The sequence below is a fragment of the Ictalurus punctatus genome, chromosome 19 (assembly GCF_001660625.3).
Source record: "Ictalurus punctatus breed USDA103 chromosome 19, Coco_2.0, whole genome shotgun sequence".
Classification (NCBI taxonomy): Eukaryota; Metazoa; Chordata; class Actinopteri; order Siluriformes; family Ictaluridae; genus Ictalurus; species Ictalurus punctatus.
In genome coordinates, this window is record NC_030434.2 from 1,626,687 (window position 1) to 1,649,644 (window position 22,958).

The 22,958-nt window shown below is 41.6% G+C and overlaps 1 protein-coding gene across 1 annotated transcript; it reads left to right on the top strand.

Moving 5' to 3' along the window:
- Window positions 1-230: 230 nt before the first annotated feature.
- LOC108279578 (putative leucine-rich repeat-containing protein DDB_G0290503) lies at window positions 231-16,582 on the top strand. Its single transcript, XM_053688483.1, has 21 exons — window positions 231-509; window positions 820-929; window positions 1,232-1,381; window positions 2,039-2,098; window positions 3,657-3,740; window positions 3,936-3,995; window positions 7,172-7,255; window positions 7,446-7,616; window positions 7,878-7,961; window positions 8,175-8,234; window positions 8,409-8,579; window positions 9,672-9,821; window positions 10,475-10,534; window positions 11,575-11,658; window positions 11,849-12,019; window positions 12,281-12,364; window positions 12,578-12,637; window positions 12,812-12,982; window positions 13,212-13,304; window positions 13,926-14,073; window positions 16,188-16,582. Exons 1-20 carry the CDS (start codon window positions 350-352, stop codon window positions 14,058-14,060), a joined length of 2,202 nt encoding a protein of 733 aa, XP_053544458.1. The 5' UTR covers window positions 231-349; the 3' UTR covers window positions 14,061-14,073; window positions 16,188-16,582.
- Window positions 16,583-22,958: the final 6,376 nt, after the last annotated feature.

Sequence of the window (22,958 nt, forward strand, 5' to 3'; positions counted from 1 at the left end):
TGTTAGATATATTACTCACAATAGTCAGATAGAGACAGTACTAGAGCAGAATAATGAAGTCTGGGTTTATAGCAGATTTCCATAATTTAATTTCCAGATTTCCATCATTTCCATGGTGAAGGTGTCTGCTGGACATTTCAACACATTCCAGTTCTGAAGAATGGATGACGACACGAAACTTGGAACACTGAGTGAGTGACGCTGTCACCATGGTAACATAAGAAGCCGCTATAAATAAATAAATAAATAAAGGTGAAGATCCGAAATAGATTCACAGAGTTGAGTGACAGTGAAAGTGTTGACCTGAACTTTCTAATTGACAGGCTGATTAACAGAGTTCAGTGCTACAATGCAGCGTTTAATGATATTAGCTCGCTCTCCGACAGCAGGTCGACGACTGCGCCCCCTGCTGTATGCGGCAGTCACGGTCGCAGGAATATATTATTATTTTAAGAAGTTTGGCGATGGGGAGAGAACAGCGGAGTGTGCAGACACAACTCTCACCGAGGGTAAACCATATCTCTCTCCCTCTCTCCCTCTCCCTCTCTCCCTCTCCCTCTCTCCAGTTTAGTTCTCTCCGTTTTTACATAACCCATGTTTGACTTTAGAAGAGTTTTTTCAGTCCTTAATGAGCCGAGTACGTTTCACCAAAGTTTGATTTTCTGTGTAAAAAAAAAAGAAAAAAAAAGAGCTCCAGCAGGATCAGAGCGAGAAACTTGTGATGGTGTGAAATGAAAAGTGTAGCAGAAGTAAGGAGTGTGTGTGTGAAATAGAGACTGCTGACTGCAGGGTGATGTTTTGGTTCTGGTTTGTATTTAGACCCAGTACAGACCCAGCTCTCTGCAGTAGATGTTTCTTTGCTGGATCCAGGCTTGATGTCTGATGTGGATGGAGTCAGTGTCACACAGAATGACAGCGATGTCCCTCAGGTAATCACCAAACTACAATCACATCCATCTGCACGTCTATATCTCATCACTCTGAGTAAAACAATCTATGGACACTTTGGTGACTCCAGCAGGAGCTAGGTATTAGCTAGATAGATACAGTAGCTCAGCTGTAAGTCATTGTCCTGGATTAGGGTTTATAAATGTTTATGTGTCTACAGCACTCCAGAAAAGTGGCTACAACACTCCAAAAACTAATATTTTCACAACACTGCAGAAAATTAGTTTCCGTAACATTACTTAAGTAAATAAAGCCAAACAACATTTGGATGGTGTGCTTTCAGGAGTCTCTGAGTGAGGCTGAGGAGAAGAATCAGAAGGTGGAGGTGTCCAGTGCTCCGGTAGACAGCAAGAGGTCCAACCTGGAGGACAGATTGAGGGAGCTGGAGGAACTGCTCTGTGAGGCACACAGAGAGTGTGAGAGAAAAAACAAGGTGAGAAAGAAAAGCCTCACATTAAACAGTACTCTTTTTTTTAAATAATATGAGTAACAAGCAATATGATGAATAATAAGATGAAGTAATGTTTAAAAACAATGAGGAGATACTGAAGGTAAGCTTGTCTTCCCATATAAACCAGCAGGATGAATTGACTGTACACTGTAGGTGAGTTCATTCTTGGCTACACCACTGGTAAATGTACACATTTATCTTGTTGTAGTCGGGAACTGTATTTTAAATCAATCCTGCAACAACAGGTGTCGAAACAAGTGTGTGCTTCTTGCAGCACAAACAAACAGATGTTGACGTTAAACTGATTTTACACTGTGTGATTTTAGCAGTCTTTTAAGATTATTAGTTGTCACGTTGAGATGATTGAAATAAAATTTCGCTGGTGTTGTGTAGCAGGCTGTGCAATAACGTGCTCTCCAAGCCAGATTATCATGGCCATAGCTAAGACTCACTGTTTTTATTAGGGCTCAAGCAGCAAAGGTAACAGAAAAATAAGAAAATTCATCTCCAAATTTTACAGTCCTGCACAAAATCTGTTTAATACATACAGTATTTTTAACCAGTGAAGATATGGAAGTGGCCCACTGGAGGAGTGGACATTGTCTGAATCTTTTTATTTTCTACATGGTTGTGTTTTAGGAGTGTAAGAGGGAACAGGAGGCTTACAGTGTCCTGACGTCACAGTGTAATAATATGAAGGTAAGTTTTTCTAATTGTGTTTGTGTGTGTTCATTCTTTTTTGTCACATTTTGGGGACGTTTTCTTTGTCCACAAAACTTTATAAACTGTACTGACGAGTGATACGAGTGATACGATGTCGGCTTGCCTGGCACCGTCACCGCTGCACGTCACCGTGAGTTGCACTGGCACCGTCACCGCTGCTGTAATCTGACAAATAAGCAGGATGAACAAGGATGTTGTTCGAGAGATAGCCAGCGGAACCGGGCGGCCACAGTCGCGGCCTGCTACTAGGCCTGATCTGAGAATGGTCATAAAAGCCAAGCAGGCAAAGAAGAGCGGTCCTGAGGGGCCGTGGAGGGACGTATCAGGGGACATGAGGTTGTTAGGGCAGTTAGCCCCCAGTGCTACTGTAAGGCCTCCCCTAGCCAAGGCGGTCCCAAATTTTCAGTGTTCTCTGGTCAGCGAGCTGTCACAGGGCAACGAAAATTTTATGCTTTCCCTCCAATAGAATGTGGAATAGTTAACATCACTAAAGTCCATCTGGAATGAAATTTCTGGAATGAATTTCCAGTGTGAAAACTACTGCCAAATGTGTCTCTATGGATTCTGTCTACCGTAGAAAAGGGTTACCGGGTCCAGTTTATAGCTCGACCCCCCCCGGTTCAGAGGTGTGCTCACCACAGTAGTCACCACAGAGCAGAGCCCAACATTAGCACAGGAAGTAAGATCCCTCTTGGACAAAGGGGCCATAGAACATGTACCCCGTTCCATGAGGGATGGAGGTTTTTACAGCCGTTATTTCCTGGTCCCCAAAAAATAGGAGTATGCGGCCAATTTTAGACCTGCATCATCGGAACTGTACTCTTCAGACATACAGGTTCAAGATGCTGATGCCCAAAGTTATCGTTCCACAGATTCAGTTCGAGGACTGGTTTGTGGCGATAGATCTAAAAGGTGCATATTTCCATATAGAAATATCGCTAGCTTTATCCCCTCACACCTTCACAAAATTCATGGATGTCACTCTGGCTCCGTTGTGACTCCAGGGCATCCGTGTACTAAACTACCTGGACGACTGGTTAATTCTAGCACGATCCAGGGAACTGGCAGTTCAACATCGAGATGTTGTTCTCACCCACATGAAGAGCTTGGGGTTCAGGTTGAACCTCAGAAAAGTATGCTTTCCCCAGTGTAGTAGACAACTTTTCTAGGGGTTATAAAGATTCTACTATGATGAGGGTGTTTTTATCGCCAACATGCATAGGGTCAATCCTATCAACACTGAGCAAGATAAAGCTGGATCTTGGGAGACTATTGGCACTTATGGGTCTATTGCACAGGAGACCGTTTAGTGGTGGCTGAGAAGTTGGGGGTTTTGTCCAAGGACGAAACCTCTGAGAATAATCAGTGTCACGCGGCGATGCCTGCATGCTCTGAGAATTTGAGTGTCCCCGGTTTCTAGCCTTGGGTCACACTCTAGGGGTGTCTCCTTAGCGCAAGACGGTAATGACAGACACCTCCCTCATGGGCTGGAGCGTCTAGATGTGTATGAATTTTTTCAACGTCTGTGTTTTAGGATCATGAGCGAATGAGGGAGGCTTACAACATCCTAAAGTCACAGTATGAAGAGGAGTTAAAATGGCATGATGAGTCTCTAATGGTAAGCTTTTACTATTAATAACCTAATACTACTGCTATGGCAACTTTTATTTAAGAAGCATAACAAATAAACACTTACGTTCATGTGATTCCAAGTCCTCAATTTCTACTTGACCAAAATTCACTCTATATTGAAGTTCCTCCTTTTTCATTAATGTGAAGCAGCCCAAAGTTTAAACCTCTGGTTGTGTTTTAGGAGTGTAAGCGGGAAGAGGAGGCTCACAGTGTCCTGATGTCGCAGTGTAATAATATGAAGGTAAGATTTTCTATGTGTGTGTGTGTGTGTGTGTTTGTGTGTGTGTTTGTGTGTGTGTTTGTGTGTGTGTTTGTGTGTGTGTGTGTTCATTCTTTTTTGTCACATTTTGGGGACGTTTTGTTCTTTGTCCACAAAACTTTATAAACTGTACTGACGAGTGATACGATTTCGACTTGGCTAAGTTGCACTGGATTACAGCAGGATGAACAAGGATGTTGTTCGAGAGATAAAAATAATAATTATAATGAATATAGTGTACTGTAACACTAAAAAGGAACTGTGCTGTGCTGAAATTACTGCGAGAGAGACACTTATGTTTCATTTGCTATGTTCACATGCCAAGATTTTCACCAGTCTGACTGAATATCAAATTGTTGCTTGAAGAACAGAAATCATATTGTATCATATGAAAGCCTGGGGTTTAGACCCCTGTACACATCACATAATGCCATTAGCAGAACTTGGAAAAATATTATCTGAAATATTATCTGAATGAAGAATCTCATTTTAATAATCTATTAAATAGAAGAACAATCAACATGCAAACTTTGGATTGGATTACATGTAAAGTTCATTTAAATAAATAACTGTCCAGATCGATCAAGCGTCTGTTGATGTATAAAACCCTAATTTCAAGTTAAGCTAGCCCCTAACAATGGCCAAGGGAAAAGTTGATTCTGAAAACAGAGCCTTTCAAAACCGGTGGGAGGCTGGGTACATGTTTACTGACATTGCCGGTAAACTTGTGTGTCTTCTTTGTGGAGCTAATGTGGCTGTAATTAAGGAATATGATGTAAAACGGCACTATGAGACAAAACATCAGGACAAGTTGAAAAACCTGAATGCAGAGCAGAAGCTACAGAAGGTCGAAGAGTTGAAGAAGAATTTGACATCACAGCAGACGTTTTCCACCAAGGCAAAAATCACAAAGTGAAGCTGCTGTGAAAGCAAGTTTTATTGTGGCAGAGGAGATAGCCAAATCAGCCCGGCCATGTACCGAGGGAGAGTTTCTGAAGAGCTGCATGATGAAAGTGCGTGACGTCTTGTGTCCAGACAAAAAGCAGGTGTTTGCAAATGTAAGCCTTAGCAGAAATACGGTTGCTGATCGGGTTTGTGAGATGGCCACTGACTTGAAAACACAGTTGATTGAAAGAGGCAAAGACTTTGTTGCTTACTCCCTTGTTGTGGATGAAAGTACTGACATGACTGATACTGCACAGCTGGCCATCTTCATTCATGGAGTGGACTCCAGTTTGTGCGTTACAGAGGAAATATTGGACATTAAATCAATGCACGGGACAACGACAGGAAAAGACATTTTTGAAAACATATGTCAAAGTGTCACCGATATGAAACTGCCTTGGGACAGACTTGTTGGACTTACAACAGATGGAGCACCAGCGATGTGCGGTGAAAAAAGTGGACTAGTGGGAAGGATGCGGTTAAAAATGCAGGAGGAGAACTGTACTGGTGAGTTGACAGCATATCATTGTATCATACACCAGGAATCGCTTTGCGGTAAAGTCCTAAAAATGGAGCATGTAATGAGCACTGTAATGCAAGCCGTAAACTTGATCAGAGCCAAAGGGTTAAATCACGGCCAATTTCAGTCTTTTATGAGGGAAATAGATTCTGAGTTTGGCGATTTGCCTTATCACACAGAGGTGTGGTGGCTAAGTCGGGGAAAAGTTCTCAATAGAGTTTTTGAGTTGGGCAAGGAAATCTGTCAGTTCTTGGACAGTAAAGGAAAAGACTCCACACTTCTGGGGGATGAAAAGTGGAAATGTGAGTTCGCGTTTCTGGCTGACATAACTAGTCATCTCAGCGTCTTAAACCTTCAGCTCCAGGGACGGGACCGCATGATCACTGATATGTATGATGCAGTGAAGGCATTTCAAGTGAAGCTGCGCTTATGGGAGACACAAATGCGCCAATGCAATTTGTCTCACTTTCCCTGTTGCCAAGTAATGTTGAACCAAGTCAGCACCACGGTGTTCCCAAATGCACACTTTGCTGATAAGCTGAGCGCACTTCGCACTGAGTTCGCACGACGCTTTGGTGACTTTGAAGCACAGAAAAGTAATTTCGAGCTGCTTCACAACCCATTTGCCGTTGACGTGGAAACTGCACCTGTACAGATTTAGATGGAACTGGTAGAGCTGCAGTGTAATGGGACACTAAAGACAGAGTACGACACTGTGGTGCCCGCACAGCTCACTCGCTTCATTCCTGATGCAATGCCCCAGCTCCGTCTACATGCGGCTCGAACCTTGTGCATGTTTGGTAGCACATATCTGTGTGAGAAGCTGTTCTCTGTGATGAAGACTAACAAAACATCACACAGGAGTCGTTTCACTGATGAACACCTGCAGTCCATGCTGTGAATCTCCACAACACAGAACCTTACCCCAAACATAAACGAACTTGTTGCCAAGAAAAGATGCCAAGCATCCAGCTCTGACAAAATGGCATAAGTGCAAAGAAAATGAAATGTTTTGATTTGTTATTATTTTAACTTTTACTTAAAAGCACAATTTTTATTTATATTTTCAGGGTTTTTTGCAGCATGTTCATATTTTGAATTTGTATAATTTTGACAGTAGATATTTTTATGGAGAGCAGTATTTTTTAAGTTATTTAAAGTTTATTTATTTTGGAATAATATTGTATCCTGTCTGTTTCGATTCATATTTATGTTCAAAAAAACGTTAAGTTTTAGTCTGTTCAATAAATGTTTATCCTGTTCGGCCCGCGACCTAAAATGTGATTGACACCCCTGTGCTACAGTATCATACGATTTGATTTCTTAAATCTAACCGACCACACACACTCCATTTTTTCAGGCTCGACAACCTTTAATGTGCTCTGCTGCTTGTTGCAAAACAGTTCTGAGAGAGGTTCACAGATACGTTGACCAAGCACAAGCAGATCACGGGCTTCAGTACAATAAACAGCACAGTTTGGTTGGTAAAATAATGTATATACAGTAAGTGTCCAGGCAGAACTACTGTATCTACTAGCAAGCCTTGTTTATTCAAATGAAACATGACTGCCCCCTACTGTTCATGTATTTCCTGTGCGTGATACCACATGAAATGGTAGGATCCCGTTATCTTTGACGTGCATTTTTAATGGCCACATCTGTAAACATGCCGTGTGTTTTGGCTGTGTTTTAGGAGTGTGAGGGACAGCAGGAAGCCCACAGTGTCCTGAAGTCACAACATGAGATGATTTTAACACACACCAAAGAGTCACTAAAGGTCCGTCTTTCTTCTCATATAACCACAACTGCTACTGTGAAGTGTCTGTGTGTTCATTATTTTGGGGGACACTTTTTTTTCATTCTCCACAAAACATTTAATCTGTTCTGCTGAGTCGAGTTCTCAGAAGTGTCTGAATGTGTATGCAGAAGTAAATAAAGCCAACATTCTTTCATTGTTGAACTTTAAGGTTTCTCTGGCTGTAGCTGAGAGGAAATGTGAGCAGGTGTTTGAGTTCAACGCTCAGCTGGAGAAAGAGAAGTCGGAACTGATGTACCGTGTACACAAACTGGGACGCAAAGTGGGGAAACTGGAGGAAATGCTATATGATGCAGACATGACTTGTGGTGCAATAAAGCAGGTTAGTGCGAAAATCACTGCATTGAGCGGTTACTTTAAAAATAATGTGAGGACTCATGATATTCTGCTTCATGATGAGTTGTTGTTATTAATATTATTATTATTATTATTTTATATTAAATTTCTATACAAAGTTTTAAAAAAAAATTTTTAAAAAGCAGAGAACTATGCTATTTGAATGAAGTGTATTGTTTAATACACATTTTCAATTTGGGGAAAAAAGGCTAGATGTGTATGAATTTTTTCGACGCCTGTTGTTTAGGATCATGAGCGAATGAAGGAGGCTTACAACATCCTAAAGTCACAGTACGAAGAGGAGTTAAAATGGCATGATGAGTCTCTAATGGTAAGCTTTTACTATTAATAACCCATGAATCCAATACTACTGCTATGACAACTTTTATTTAAGATGCATAACAAATAAACACTTACGTTCATGTGATTCCAAGTCCTCAATTTCTACTTGACCAAAATTCACTCTACATTGAAGTTCCTCCTTTTTCATTAATGTGAAGCAGCCCAAAGTTTAAACCTCTGCTGCTGCATCTCTGTGTTGTAGGAGCGTGAGCGAGAGAGGAACGCTCACAATATCCTGAGGTCAGAGTGTAATCAAATGAAGGTAAGTTTCTGTCATCTATGTTTCGTCCTTTGTCTGTTTCATGTGTATGTTTTGTCCTTTGTCCACAAAACAGTTTAAGCTGTTCTGACAAGTGATGAATCAAGTCATCAAAAGTGTCTGAACATGTGGGTAGGTGTAAATAAAGCTAAGAAGCTTTGGTTGATGAATTTCCAGGTCTCTCTGGCTGAAGCTGTGGAGAAATACAAGCAGGCGATGGAGTGTAATGCTCAGCTAGAGAATAAGAACTCTGACCTGATGTACCAGGTGAACACGCTGCAAGGCTCAGTGCAGCAGCTCAAGGTCGAGCTCTCTCAGACATACAGGAAGTGTGACATGATAACAGTGGTAAGTAAAAAAAAGTCCTAAACATTTCCTTTAGAAATAATGTGAGGACCTGTGATGTTCATGCTGCATGATGAGTTACACCACAGGCTGTATGTACTTGAACAAGATAAAAAATTGTGTTTTTAATTTAACTTGATTTTTTTTTTTTTTTTTTATTGAATGGTAGTTGCTCATCATGGGGACAAAAAACAATCACCTGTTTCAATCAACCCCAATCAGGGGCGTTGTGTAGCCTTTCCTACCACAACGAGTCAATTATGAGAATTAAACACTAACAATATTGGGGAATGATCCCTCTATGATAACTATGCACTGCGATGCAATATGGTGCAGTTAAGAGCGACCACACTCACACTATAGCCAATAATTAAATAAATTCTAACTAAATCATGGGGATGAAAAACAATTAATTGAAGCCCAATCGAGGTGCATTGCTTACCGACAGCGCGCTTTCAAAAAATGAAACAACCAAAAATTGTGGAGAATAACTCCACGATACATATAAACAGAAAATTGTGGGATGGTATTCCAACCCGACCTCAAATATTTTAGCTTTGTATCAGCGTTAAGGTGAGAAACACCAAACTTATCACGGACTGTAAACTGCCGATTGCCGAATTAGAGCGTGCCCACTCCTACACAGCTTTGATAGTTGAGTCACTTACCTCTTGCTGGATCGTGTACTATCTGAAGTTAAATAATCACAAAAAAGGCTAACCGCAGTCTTTGGAGGACGGAAGTTCGTACCTCCAACCCTACTTCGGGTTACAAAACTACCAGCAGTGCCTGCACTCCTGAAACCTGCTTACCAACAAGAGAAGATAACAAGAGGTCGTTTCTGGGGTGAACATGCCTTTAGTACCGGGGCAAAAGACACCCGTCACTCAGGTCACAGGTCACTTTGTTGATATAAACACTCGACCTGCACATACACATGATGGACATCCAGGTGCTGTAGAACTTTATAAATTGTACTGACGAGTGATACGATTTTGGCTTGGCTGAGATGCACTGGCACCGTCGCCGCTTATGTAAACTGACAAAGTAAATAAAGTAAACAAAGCCAACAACATTTGGATGGTGTGCTTTCAGGAGTCTCTGAGTGAGGCTGAGGAGAAGAATCAGAAGGTGGAGGTGTCCAGTGCTCCGGTAGACAGCAAGAGGTCCAACCTGGAGGACAGATTGAGGGAGCTGGAGGAACTGCTCTGTGAGGCACACAGAGAGTGCGAGAGAAAAAACAAGGTGAGAAAGAAAAGCCTCACAGTACTTTTTTTTTTTTAATAATATGAGTAACAAGCAATATGATGAATAATAAGATGAAGTAATGTTTAAAAACAATGAGGAGATACTGAAGGTAAGCTTGTCTTCCCATATAAACCAGCAGGATGAATTGACTGTACACTGTAGGTGAGTTCATTCTTGGTTACACCACTGGTAAATGTACACATTTATCTTGTTGTAGTCGGGAACTGTATTTTAAATCAATCCTGCAACAACAGGTGTCGAAACAAGTGTGTGCTTCTTGCAGCACAAACAAACAGATGTTGACGTTAAACTGATTTTACACTGTGTGATTTTAGCAGTCTTTTAAGATTATTAGTTGTCACGTTGAGATGATTGAAATAAAATTTCGCTGGCGTTGTGTAGCAGGCTGTGCAATAACGTGCTCTCCAAGCCAGATTATCATGGCCATAGCTAAGACTCCCTGTTTTTATTAGGGCTCAAGCAGCAAAGGTGACTTAGAAAAATAAGAAAATTCATCTCCAAATCTTACAGTCCTACACAAAATCTGTTTAATACATACAGTATTTTTAACCAGTGAAGATATGGAAGTGGCCCACTGGAGGAGTGGACATTGTCTGAATCTTTTTATTTTCTACATGGTTGTGTTTTAGGAGTGTAAGCGGGAAGAGGAGGCTCACAGTGTCCTGACGTCGCAGTGTAATAATATGAAGGTAAGTTTTTCTAAGTGTGTGTGTGTGTGTGTGTCTGTGTTCATTCTTTTTTGTCGCATTTTGGGGACATTTTGTTCTTTGTCCAAAAAACTTTATAAACTGTACTGACGAGTGATACGATTTTGGCTTGCCTGAGTTGCACTGGCACCGTCACCACTGCTGTAAACTGACAAATAATCAGGATGAACAAGGATGTTGTTCGAGAGATAAAAATAATAATTATAATGAATATAGTGTACTGTAACACTAAAAAGGAACTGTGCTGTGCTGAAATTACTGCGAGAGAGACACTTATGTTTCATTTGCTATGTTCACATGCCAAGATTTTCACCAGTCTGACTGAATTCGTTCGATTTTAGACTCCCAGTGAACCGTTTATTTGTATTTTAAACTGGATAGTTTTTTATTTACATGAACTTTACATGTAATCCAATCCAAAGTTTGCATGTTGATTATTCTTCTATTTAATAGATTATTAAAATGAGATTCTTCATTCAGATAATATTTCAGATAATATTTTTTCCAAGTTCTGCTAATGGCATTATGTGATGTGTTCAGGGGTCTAAACCTCAGGCTTTCATATGATACAATATGATTACTGTTCTTCAAGTAACAGTTTGATATTTGACAATAACACTGAATCTGCTACAGTATCATACGATTTGATTTCTTAAATCTAACCGACAACACACACTCCATTTTTTCAGGCTCGACAACCTTTAATGTGCTCTGCTGCTTGTTGCAAAACGGTTCTGAGAGAGGTTCACAGATACGTTGACCAAGCACAAGCAGATCACGGGCTTCAGTACAATAAACAGCACAGTTTGGTTGGTAAAACAATGTAGATACAGTAAATGTCCAGGCAGAACTACTGTATCTACTAGCAAGCCTTGTTTATTCAAATGAAACATGACTGCCCCCTACTGTTCATGTATTTCCTGTGTGTGATACCACATGAAATTGTAGGTTTCCGTTATCTTTGACGTGCATTTTTAATGGCCACATCTGTAAACATGCCGTGTGTTTTGGCTGTGTTTTAGGAGTGTGAGGGACAGCAGGAAGCCCACAGTGTCCTGAAGTCACAACATGAGATGATTTTAACACACACCAAAGAGTCACTAAAGGTCCGGCCTTCTTCTCATATAACCACAACTGCTACTGTGAAGTGTCTGTGTGTTCATTATTTTGGGGGACACTTTTTTTTCATTCTCCACAAAACATTTAATCTGTTCTGCTGAGTCGAGTTCTCAGAAGTGTCTGAATGTGTATGCAGAAGTAAATAAAGCCAACATTCTTTCATTGTTGAACTTTAAGGTTTCTCTGGCTGTAGCTGAGAGGAAATGTGAGCAGGTGTTTGAGTTCAACGCTCAGCTGGAGAAAGAGAAGTCGGAACTGATGTACCGTGTACACAAACTGGGACGCAAAGTGGGGAAACTGGAGGAAATGCTATATGATGCAGACATGACTTGTGGTGCAATAAAGCAGGTTAGTGTGAAAATCACTGCATTGAGCGGTTACTTTAAAAATAATGTGAGGACTCATGATATTCTGCTTCATGATGAGTTGTTGTTATTAATATTATTATTATTATTATTTTATATTAAATTTCCATGCAAAGTTTAAAAAAAAAAAAAAAAAAAACAGAGAACTATGCTATTTGAATGAAGTGTATTGTTTAATACACATTTTCAATTTGGGGAAAAAAGGCTAGATGTGTATGAATTTTTTTCGACGCCTGTTGTTTAGGATCATGAGCGAATGAAGGAGGCTTACAACATCCTAAAGTCACAGTACGAAGAGGAGTTAAAATGGCATGATGAGTCTCTAATGGTAAGCTTTTACTATTAATAACCCATGAATCCAATACTACTGCTATGGCAACTTTTATTTAAGATGCATAACAAATAAACACTTACGTTCATGTGATTCCAAGTCCTCAATTTCTACTTGACCAAAATTCACTCTATATTGAAGTTCCTCCTTTTTCATTAATGTGAAGCAGCCCAAAGTTTAAACCTCTGCTGCTGCATCTCTGTGTTGTAGGAGCGTGAGCGAGAGAGGAACGCTCACAATATCCTGAGGTCAGAGTGTAATCAAATGAAGGTAAGTTTCTGTCATCTATGTTTCGTCCTTTGTCTGTTTCATGTGTATGTTTTGTCCTTTGTCCACAAAACAGTTTAAGCTGTTCTGACAAGTGATGAATCAAGTCATCAAAAGTGTCTGAACATGTGGGTAGGTGTAAATAAAGCTAAGAAGCTTTGGTTGATGAATTTCCAGGTCTCTCTGGCTGAAGCTGTGGAGAAATACAAGCAGGCGATGGAGTGTAATGCTCAGCTAGAGAATAAGAACTCTGACCTGATGTACCAGGTGAACACGCTGCAAGGCTCAGTGCAGCAGCTCAAGGTCGAGCTCTCTCAGACATACAGGAAGTGTGACATGATAACAGTGGTAAGTAAAAAAAAGTTCTAAACATTTCCTTTAGAAATAATGTGAGGACCTATGATGTTCATGCTGCATGATGGTACATACACCACAGGCTGTATGTACTTGAACAAGATAAAAAATTGTGTTTTTAATTTAACTTGATATTTTTTTTATTGAATGTTAGTTGCTCATTGTAGCAGTGAAGATTAAACACTCAAGGTTGAACCTCTTCTGCTCTATGGCTGTGTTTTAGGAGTGTGAACAAGAGCAGGAGATTTACCGTATGCTGCTGTCACAGAATGATGAGTTGAAGAAGTTGTTAAATCATAATGAGGAGTTACAAAAGGTAAGCTTGGTCTTGTGGCCTCGACTGCTACTGTGAAGTGTATGTGGACCAAAAATCTATTGTGACCCAGAACACTAAATAGTAGCAAAACTTAATACATTACATCTATACCACTTCTAAATGTCTTTATTTGCCTGAAGCTTAACTCAATAAGGTGAGACAATCCAAGCGAATAGCTTTAAGTAAGTACCCTAAAGCTACATTCCCATCAACTGACAAGAAAAAAGTGCAGGATGATGGTAAAAAGAACAGAGAATTAAAGATAAACATGTATTAAACTGTGAATGATGGTACAGTTCAAAGAACTCATTAATACATGTAACCATGTGGAACACTGTATTTTTTTATGTGTGTATGTGTGTGTGTGTATGTGTGTGATTGTATATGTTTGTGTGTGTGTGTGTGTGTATGTGTGTGTGTGTGTGTGTGTGTGTATGTGTGTATGTGTGTGTGTGTGTGTGTGTGTGTGTGTGTGTGTGTGTGTATACTAATTCTTCTTTTTGGGAACATTTTGTCCTTAGTCCACAAACCATTTCAGTGATGAGTTGAGACCTCAGATGTTTCTGAATGTGTATATAGAAGTAAATAAAGCTGACAGTCTTTTGGTTGTTGATATTTCAGGTCACTCTGGCTGAAGCAGAGAAGAAATATGAGCAGTCAATGGAATCTATTGCTCAGCTAGAGAAAGAAAAATCATTCCTGATGAACCAACTACACACAATGGGAGGCTCAGTGCAGCTGCTGGAGCAAACATAGTACGAAAAAGCAGGTTAGTAAGAAAATTTTTGAATTAAGCATTTCCTTTAGAAATAATGAGCCTCATCTATCAATCTTTAAAGTTGCGTGTAAATGTTTCTATAAGCCTAACCAAGCAAAATATTTATGCCGGATTTACAAAAGTTTCATACACGCTGATTTTCTTGCATATGTTGATGAATGGCAGACGCACTTAAATTACCAGACGCGTGGACACCACCGCTGACTTGCATTTGGTGACACCCACAAACCTCCTTAAAAAGGCCATGTTCACAGTGCAAAATACATAAAATATCTTTGAAAATCAATTGAGACATCAGAGCCACTTGCACCCTGTTTGGCGTGAGGAGATTGAGGTCTTGGGAGACAGACATTAGAGAGAGCAGAGTTATATTTATTTTGGTGATTTTTCATCTCCATGCATTTCTCTATGGCATCCTAGTAAACTAACAAAAAATATTGTAAACGTCCAAAATTCACACACCCATGTCCATACACATGCTGTGCGCTACTGAAACTGGACCTACACTATGCAGTCAAGCTAAAGACAGACCAAAATTATCCAGCTCATTCTCCAATTTTCCACCCTCAAAATCTACGACTGTATGAAGCCAGATCTACATACATTACTCCTTTCGGGATTCGCATAAAACCCCATCTAGAGAACAGGGATATTAACTTGGCCATCCTAGCACAGACACATACATACCCTGTACCAAGTTGGAATATCAAGGAACCAAACATTATAATGAATCTGACCCAACAAAAGAAGACAGTGACCCACCCAAATGAATATAAACAACAGTTCTTATACATAAGATGCTGTCTCCCACTTCATAAACCCTACATACAGACAGATCTAGGAGGGACAATAGTGTGTCTGCAGCAGTAGCGTTTGGACAACAGTGACACGGTATTCAAATTCCTGGACAAAGCTCAATTTTCACAGCTGAGGCCTATGCTTTGCTCCTGTCCCTAGAGTCCATAGAGAGTCCCTGTCCAGAGAGCACACAAAAACGGCAGATTTTAATTTGTACAGACTCAAAATCTTCCCTCCAACACTCAAATCCTTATAGACTGAACATACTTGCCAGCATCCTAGCTAAAGTGGATTCTTTACAGAGACAAAATTTCAACATCCTTTTTTTGCTGGATGAGGCTCTCTGGCAGTGAACAAGCAGACATTGCTAAGGGAGCCCTCAAATTGAGAATTACAGTCGAATCCCTCTATCAGATCTTAAAGGAATAATAAAACTTGCACATCTCAAAAAAGTGGCAAATGGAATGGGACTTGTGCATTCATAACAAACTACACGAAATCAGCCCTGTTATAAATTAAAGACAATTCCTTAATTTCCCCTTTGAATGATCAGACCATATATGCAAGATGCCATATTGGATGCTCAAGACTTACACATACTGAAGAACCTCCAACATGTGATTCCTGTCAAAAAGAATGACTGTTAAACATATACTAATGGACTGTCCTGCTCTTAAGAATACTAGACAAAGCTTTTACTCAGAAAACACATTTAGAAGTTTTCCAAAATGTCTCACCAGGAAAAATCCTGGAGTTCATTTTGAATATTAAAGTGAAGGACCTCATATAGCTGCTGTTGTTGACACTACTGAAATGCTGTAAGATTTTATTCTTGTAATGCTGTAAGAATTATTGTAATGTCCTGCTTTGATCTTTGATCTGCTTTGATCTTGGCATGAAAATAGCCACTGATGCTGGCATGGCATTAAAAGAACAATAAATAAATAATTGCTCCTGCAGTGAGATGTATAGCATCTATATGTATATGTATAGCATAGTATAAGTATTTCCAGCTGATGTATAGCACTGGCCATACATGCTCCCCTCGGGACAGCACATCCCTCAGCCCCCCTGTCTAATTCAGAACAATGCAGTGGTCTGTCACTAAATGCAGGTTTTATCTGAGTTAAGACATTTTAAAACTGTGATGAATTACTAAATGTATGTTGACTACTATAATTCACCATGTGTCAGCAGTGGGTCAGATAATTAAATACATTACCTCTGGTCATTTCATACATGGATTTTTAGAAGTAACTATTCAAACTTCTACATGATCACCTTATACATTAAATCTTTGTTTTTAGAGAACCATCACACAGCTGTTGGATTGGAGGAGCCTGCATGTCTGTGAACCCAAATAACTTCCAGGGCACGAGGCAGTTCCCCAACATCAGCTGAATAACATGAAACCTTATACAGTGGGGGAAATAAGTATTGAACGCGCCACCATTTTTGGACACCTTCCTCTCTTCTTAACTGGACTGTAAACCCAAACTACCTCCCAAACAGTGAAGTGGCATCCTCGAGCATGCAGGTCATAAGCCCTTTTCTGTCTCAACTATGTCTGCAAAATCAATTAGTTGGATGATTATTTTTTGTCCCCCAATTAATCGGATGGGGCAGGGCAAAATTTCAGTACACTTTTTTGTTTGTTTGTTTAAAATAAAATCCACAAACCAAGTGTTACAAATATAAATGTCAGACTAAAACTTTATACAACTGTTTGCCCAAAACAGAAAAGAACCCAATACACACACACACACACACACACACACACACACACACACACACACACACACCAGAATATATATTATTAATTTAGGACTGTAGTTTGATTTGGTGCTTTTTGTGCATCCATAAAAAATAATGCATAAATAGGCTAGGCTATAAGAAGATTGCCAAGACCCTGACACTGAGCTGCAGCACGGTGGCCAAGACCATACAGCGGTTTAACAGGACAGGTTCCACTCAGAACAGGCCTCGCCATGGTCGACCAAAGAAGTCGAGTGCACGTGCTCAGCGTCATATCCAGAGGTTGTCTTTGGGAAATAGACGTATGAGTGCTGCCAGCATTGCTGCAGAGGTTGAAGGGGTGGGGGGTCAGCCTGTCAGTGCTCAGACCATACGCTGCACACTGCATCAAATTGGTCTGCATGGCTGTCGTCCCAGAAGGAAGTCTCTTCTAAAGATAAGATGATGCACAAGAAAGCCCGCAAACAGTTTGCTGAAGACAAGCAGACTAAGGACATGGATTACTGAACCATGTCCTGTGGTCTGATGAGACCAAGATAAACTTATTTGGTTCAGATGGTGTCAAGCGTGTGTGGCGGCAACCAGGTGAGGAGTACAAAGACAAGTGTGTCTTGCCTACAGTCGAGCATGGTGGTGGGAGTGTCATGGTCTGGGGCTGCATGAGTGTTGCTGGCACTGGGGAGCTACAGTTCATTGAGGGAACCATGAATGCCAACATGTACTGTGACATACTGAAGCAGAGCATGACCTTCGGAGACTGGGCTACAGGGCAGTATTCCCACATGATAACGACCCCAAACACACCTCCAAGACGACCACTGCCTTGCTAAAGAAGCTGAGGGTGAAGGTGATGGACTGGCCGAGCATGTCTCTAGACCTAAACCCTATTAAGCATCTGTGGGGCATCCTTAAACGGAAGGTGGAGGAGCACAAGGTCTCTAACATCCACCAGCTCCGTGATATCATCATGGAGGAGTGGAAGAGGACTCCAGTGGCAACCTGTGAAGCTCTGGTGAACTCCATGCCCAAGAGGGTTAAGGCAGTGCTGGAAAATAATGGTGGCCACACAAAATATTGGCACTTTGGGCCCAATTTGGACATTTTCACTTAGGGGTGTACTCACTTTAAGTTTATTTTATTCATTTATTTTAGTTTATATTGTATATAACTATTTATGCGTTATTTTTTATGGATGCACAAAAAGCACAGAATTAATATACAGTCCTAAATTAATAATAAAAACTCCCATTCACTGCACCTTGTGATTTGTTACTCACTGCCTTTAGACATATTATTTTACTTGTTTACTTTTGATCATAGTGTTTTAATTAGACATTACAGATCTGCGTCTACGCTGCGCATGACCAGCAATGCGGCCTCGTTACTAATACCTCACTTCCGTTATAATAAACAACAGAATTTACACTAAGCAAGCGTGCACATGCAGCATATGTGATGATTTCACCTCCGTCTGGTGGAGACTGAGGTCATGTTGGGAATAAAAGTTAATGCTGACAGAAAGTAAGTCATTGACCGTGAATCTAGGTGTCTGCTAATGCTAACGGGTGTATGACATCATGCGCCATCGCCTAGAAGCAGCTTATAGTTACGGTTAGATTAAAAAAAAAAAAAAAAAACGCTAGTGAAATATTTGAGATGAGATTACCTTTCTAAAATCCACACACTAGACCAGGGGTGTCAAACTCATTTTAGTTCAGGGGCCACATACAGCCTAATTAGATGTCAAGTGGGCTGGGCCAGTAAAGTCATAGCATAATTACCTTTAAATAACAATAAGTCCATGTTTTTCCCTTTGTTTTTGTGCAAAGAAGTACAAGTACATTAAGGAAATCTTCATATTTAATGAAATATCCTTTTACAAAATATATCATGAACAACCTCAGATTTCTTAAGACAAACGGGCAATTTGCTTCTGATTATCATTTACATATGTGCATTACAACTGGTCACAGTGTTTGTACAAATGCAAAAAACTTAGAGTCACAGGTATTTGGAACCGAAAAATATAGTATTGCACTTTAAAATTTATGGCATTGCATGAACAATAGTATTCTACCAAACCAAACTCTTTTGTAGTGAAGCTGTTGACTAACATTAAATTGTAAATTTTTTAACTGTTACTACAGGAAGGATTCACTTTCACAGAACTGTATTCTGTACTGAACTGTACATTAAGTGCAGTCATTGTCTGAAGCAGAATTTGAAAGGAGTTAGTTATGTCTAGACTACTTTGTTTTTGCTCCTGAAACTTTTGGTCTGCACAAGTGCATCAATATCAGGCGTCATGTCCTGAGTAGCAGCCAGTCTCAGAATGTCATTTAAGTGCTTGTGTGTGAGCCTTTTAACGAACATTTTATTGATGTTCATTACTGAGAAAACTTGTTCACAAAGGTAGGTTGTCCCGAATGAATGAATGCCTTTTATTGTCACTATACATATGTACAATGAAATTAAGAGAGCACTGGAAAGGAGAGCCGTGAGCCGCAGCAACTGTGTGCGCCGCCATCTTGTCCCATCCATACAAACAAACAAGTACATTAGTACAGATTTGTTGTACAGATTTGTTGACAACGAATTTTAATTATTCTATTTCGATTATTATCGATTTTATCGATTAGTTTTTGCAGCTCTAGTCGCAACCCTGCACCCATCAACTTCCCCCTGGCATATGCATGAGCTGAGTCCATATGGTCCTGGAGCTGTATAGCATATTTGGGCCCTCCAGGAACCAAGGGGGCACCTGGGGACTGACCAAAGGCCAGTTCTGAGAGGGTTCTGATTTCCCTTCCAATCATGAGCAGGGCTGGTGTGCATGAGGTGGAGTCCTGAATTGTGAAGTGACATGCCATTAAGACTAATGGAAGATGGGAGTCCCAGTCATGCTGATGAGTGGATGTCAAGATGGGTAACTGCTCAGCTAGTGTCTTATTAAATTGCTCCACTAGCCCATCACTTTGGGGATGGAGTGGGGTGGTGCAGGTCTTATTGATTCCCCCCTGGTCACTATGGATACTCTGAGAGTCTCTAAACCTATTAAACATGCCCTGCTCATGATTGGAAGGGAAATCAGAACCCCCGCAGAACTGGCCTTTGGTCATTCCCCAGGTGCCCCCTTTTTTTTACTGGAGGCCTGAGAGTAGTGTATTGCACTAGTCCAGTTTTGATATGGCAAGAGCCTGGATTAGTAGCTATGTAGCCTGTTCGGTGAGGTAGGATCTGATTTTCTTGATGTTATACAGGATGAACATGCAGGACAGTGCGGTTGTTGAGTTGCGGTCTGTAAAGGTCAAGCTGTCATCAAGAATCACCCCAAGGTTCCTGGCCTTCCTGGTTGGCTTGAGTGTGGTTGAGCCGAGCTGTACAGTGAAGTTGTGGTTGATTGAGGGACAGGCTGGGATGACGAGAAGCTCAGATTTTGCCAGGTTGAGCTTAAGGTGGTGTTCCCTCATCCAGTTTGAGATGTCAGACCGGAAGCAGATATTTGTGCAGAGACAGATGGATCATCAGGCTGGGAGGACAAATAGAGCTGGATGTCATCAGCATAGAAATGGTATGAGAAGCCATGAGACTCAATCTCCTGACCCAGAGATGTAGTGTAGATAGAAAAGAGCAGTAGACCCAGAATTGACCCCTGAGGAACCCCAGTTGTGAGTTGCTGAGTTTCAGAAGCCCCTCCCCTCCACAATACCTTGAGGGATCTTTCTGAGAGATAGGATTCAATCCAGCGCAGAGCCGTTCCGGTGATGCCTAGGCTGGAGAGAGTTGACAGGAAGATCTGATGGTTCACAGTGTCGAAAGCAGCAGAGAGGTCGAGTAGGATGAGGACAGATGATCTACAGGTTGCTCTTGCTAGTCGTAAGGCTTCAGTGACGGAAAGCAGAGCAGTCTCCGTGGAGTTATTGCTTTTGAAGCCAGACTGCTTGGTGTCCAGGAGGTTGTTCTGTGTGAGAAAAATGGAGAATTGATTAAAAACAACTCTTTTGAGGATTTTGGAAAGAAAAGGGAGTAGGGAAACAGGTCTGTAGTTGTCAACCACAGCAGGGTTGAGTGACGGTTTTTTAAGCAGTGGGGTAAACCGGGCCTGCTTAAATGAGGTAGGGTATGTGCCAGTAGAGAGGGATGTGTTAAAGATGTGTGTGAGTGCAGGTAATAGTGTGGGAGAGATGTACTGAAGAAGGTGAGAAGGGATAGGGTCAGGAGGACAGGTTGTGGGACGGCTAGAGAGGAGAAGTTTTGAGACATCAGTCACTGAGAGAGGAGAGAAGGAGGCCAGTTGGGAGTTACATGGAGGAGGAGCCGGTCTATGCATGTCTGGGGTTGAGAACTGGTTCCTGATTGATGTAACCTTGTTAGAAAAGAAAGTGACAAAGTCATCACTGAGAGAGGTAGGGGGAGGAGGGGGACAGAGAAGAGAAGAAAAGGTTTTGAAGCGAGTACGGGTGTTCAGAGAGCTGACAATCTTCTCTTGGTAGTATGTGGCTTTATCAGTGGAGATGCTATGGGAAAAAGAGGAGAGAAGTGTTTGGTAATTGGTTAGGTCAGTCGGATCGTTAGATTTACACCATTTTCTTTCAGCTGCTCTTAGTTTGGCCCGATTGTTAAGCGGCGCTTCTGAGACCCAAGGGCTAGGGGGTGATGTGCGAGTGGATCTGGAGATTAGGGGGCTGATGCTGTCAAGAGAAGATAGATTGGAACATATTGGAACATTGTAACATTGGAAGTTAGAGTGGAACATAGCATGTCAGTTGCAGTGTTTAAGTCCAGTGAGGAGAGGTGGCTATCAGAGGGAGGTGAGGTTGTAACAATGGAGAAGTGTGAGGGGGGGAAAGGAGCGAAGAGTGCGATGACATGAGGTAGATGGTGGAGACAGTGAGGGAACAGAAATAGAAAATTGGATAAAGAAATGGTCAGAGGTGTGGAGAGGAGTAATGAGAAGATTGTATGTGGTGCAGTTACGTGTGAGGATTAGGTCGAGCTGTTTGCCGGCTTTGTGAGTTGCTGGTGTGGTGAACTGCTTAAGGTCAAATGTGGGAAGGAGCAAGAAAGTCAGCTGCATATGCCTTGTCTAGGTGAATGTTGAAGTCACCGAGAATCACGAGGAGTTCCATCATCCGGGATAGTGGACAGTAGTATGTCCACTGCATGTAAATTTCCATGTTTTGGAGAGAAGCAAAACAGTTCCTAGCGTAGATGTAAAAAGTGAAGCATACGTTCTACTTTAGACTGCCCTTGAAGCCATTTGTGTGCTGTAAAAAGATGACAACACCTGTGGAAGTCCTCCACATCACACCTCAGTTGTCTCCAGACGCTGAAGTGTCACTGTCACCCCCCAAAATACCGGAGCCTACAGAGCCATACAAAGCCTTCAGTATCACATCCTGCATATCGCCGGGATCACGACTTGCCATCTCCTCTCCCCTGTGGCGGGCTCCACGCATGCTCTCTGGTGGACCCCTTCTAGCAACTGCAGACTCTTGAATTTGGCCTACAGTCCTTTGGGGAATGGTGAAAGGCCTGTTATTTCCACCCACTGTACATCCACCCAGAGCACCGCAGGCTGCAAGTCTGGGTCCTGTCTCTGTTTCTCTGCCCACTCAGTGACCTCCACCTCCTGTAGCTCTCTGCACATTGGCTTAGGGCCATAGCTCAACCCCGCTCCGGCTCAGTTCCTGCTCACTGCATGGGCGACAAGACAGGGCATCTGCATTACCATGTCGTTCCCCTGTGCGGTGTGCCACCATGAACTCTTCAGTTCCTCGAGCCAACGAGCCACCTGGCCCTCTCGTTCCTAGAATGTCATCAGCCACTGCAATGAGCATGGTCAGAGCATATGGTGAAATGCTGGCCGCACAGGTAGTATTTGAAATGCTGGATGGCAGAGATTGCAGCCAACAACTCTCACCGAGTAACACAGTACCTCCATTCAGCCTTGCTTAGCCTTTTGCTGAAATAAGCTTTCACTCCCTCTGGCCACACTTGGGACAAGACTGCACATACCCCCTCTCTGCTTGCATCTGTATCCAGCACAAAGGGTAGGAGGGGGTCAGGAGGTGCCAGAATGGTGCACTCACTAGGGTTTGTTGCCAAGTGCTTTTAGCATTCTATTTGACCCCTTCATGATTTATTTTACCTCTTTATGTCCAATTGGTAATCACTGCTATCCACCGGTGGGCTCAGAAGGGTTTTCACAACGTGGATGGAGGAGACAATTGACCCCTTTAACAGCTGTAGTGAGCTTAGATAGTGATTAGCTGAGCACAGACACACAGGAGGCCAGTTAAGTGTCAAACATGGAGAGTTTT

Bases quoted from the DNA above. Each gene is read 5' to 3' on its own strand.
- LOC108279578 (XM_053688483.1), top strand. From the start codon at position 350: ATGCAGCGTTTAATGATATTAGCTCGCTCTCCGACAGCAGGTCGACGA. The intron at 12,365-12,577 runs GTAAGCTTTTAC...TCTGTGTTGTAG, and splicing joins GGCATGATGAGTCTCTAATG to GAGCGTGAGCGAGAGAGGAA. The intron at 13,305-13,925 runs GTAAGCTTGGTC...TTGATATTTCAG, and splicing joins ATAATGAGGAGTTACAAAAG to GTCACTCTGGCTGAAGCAGA.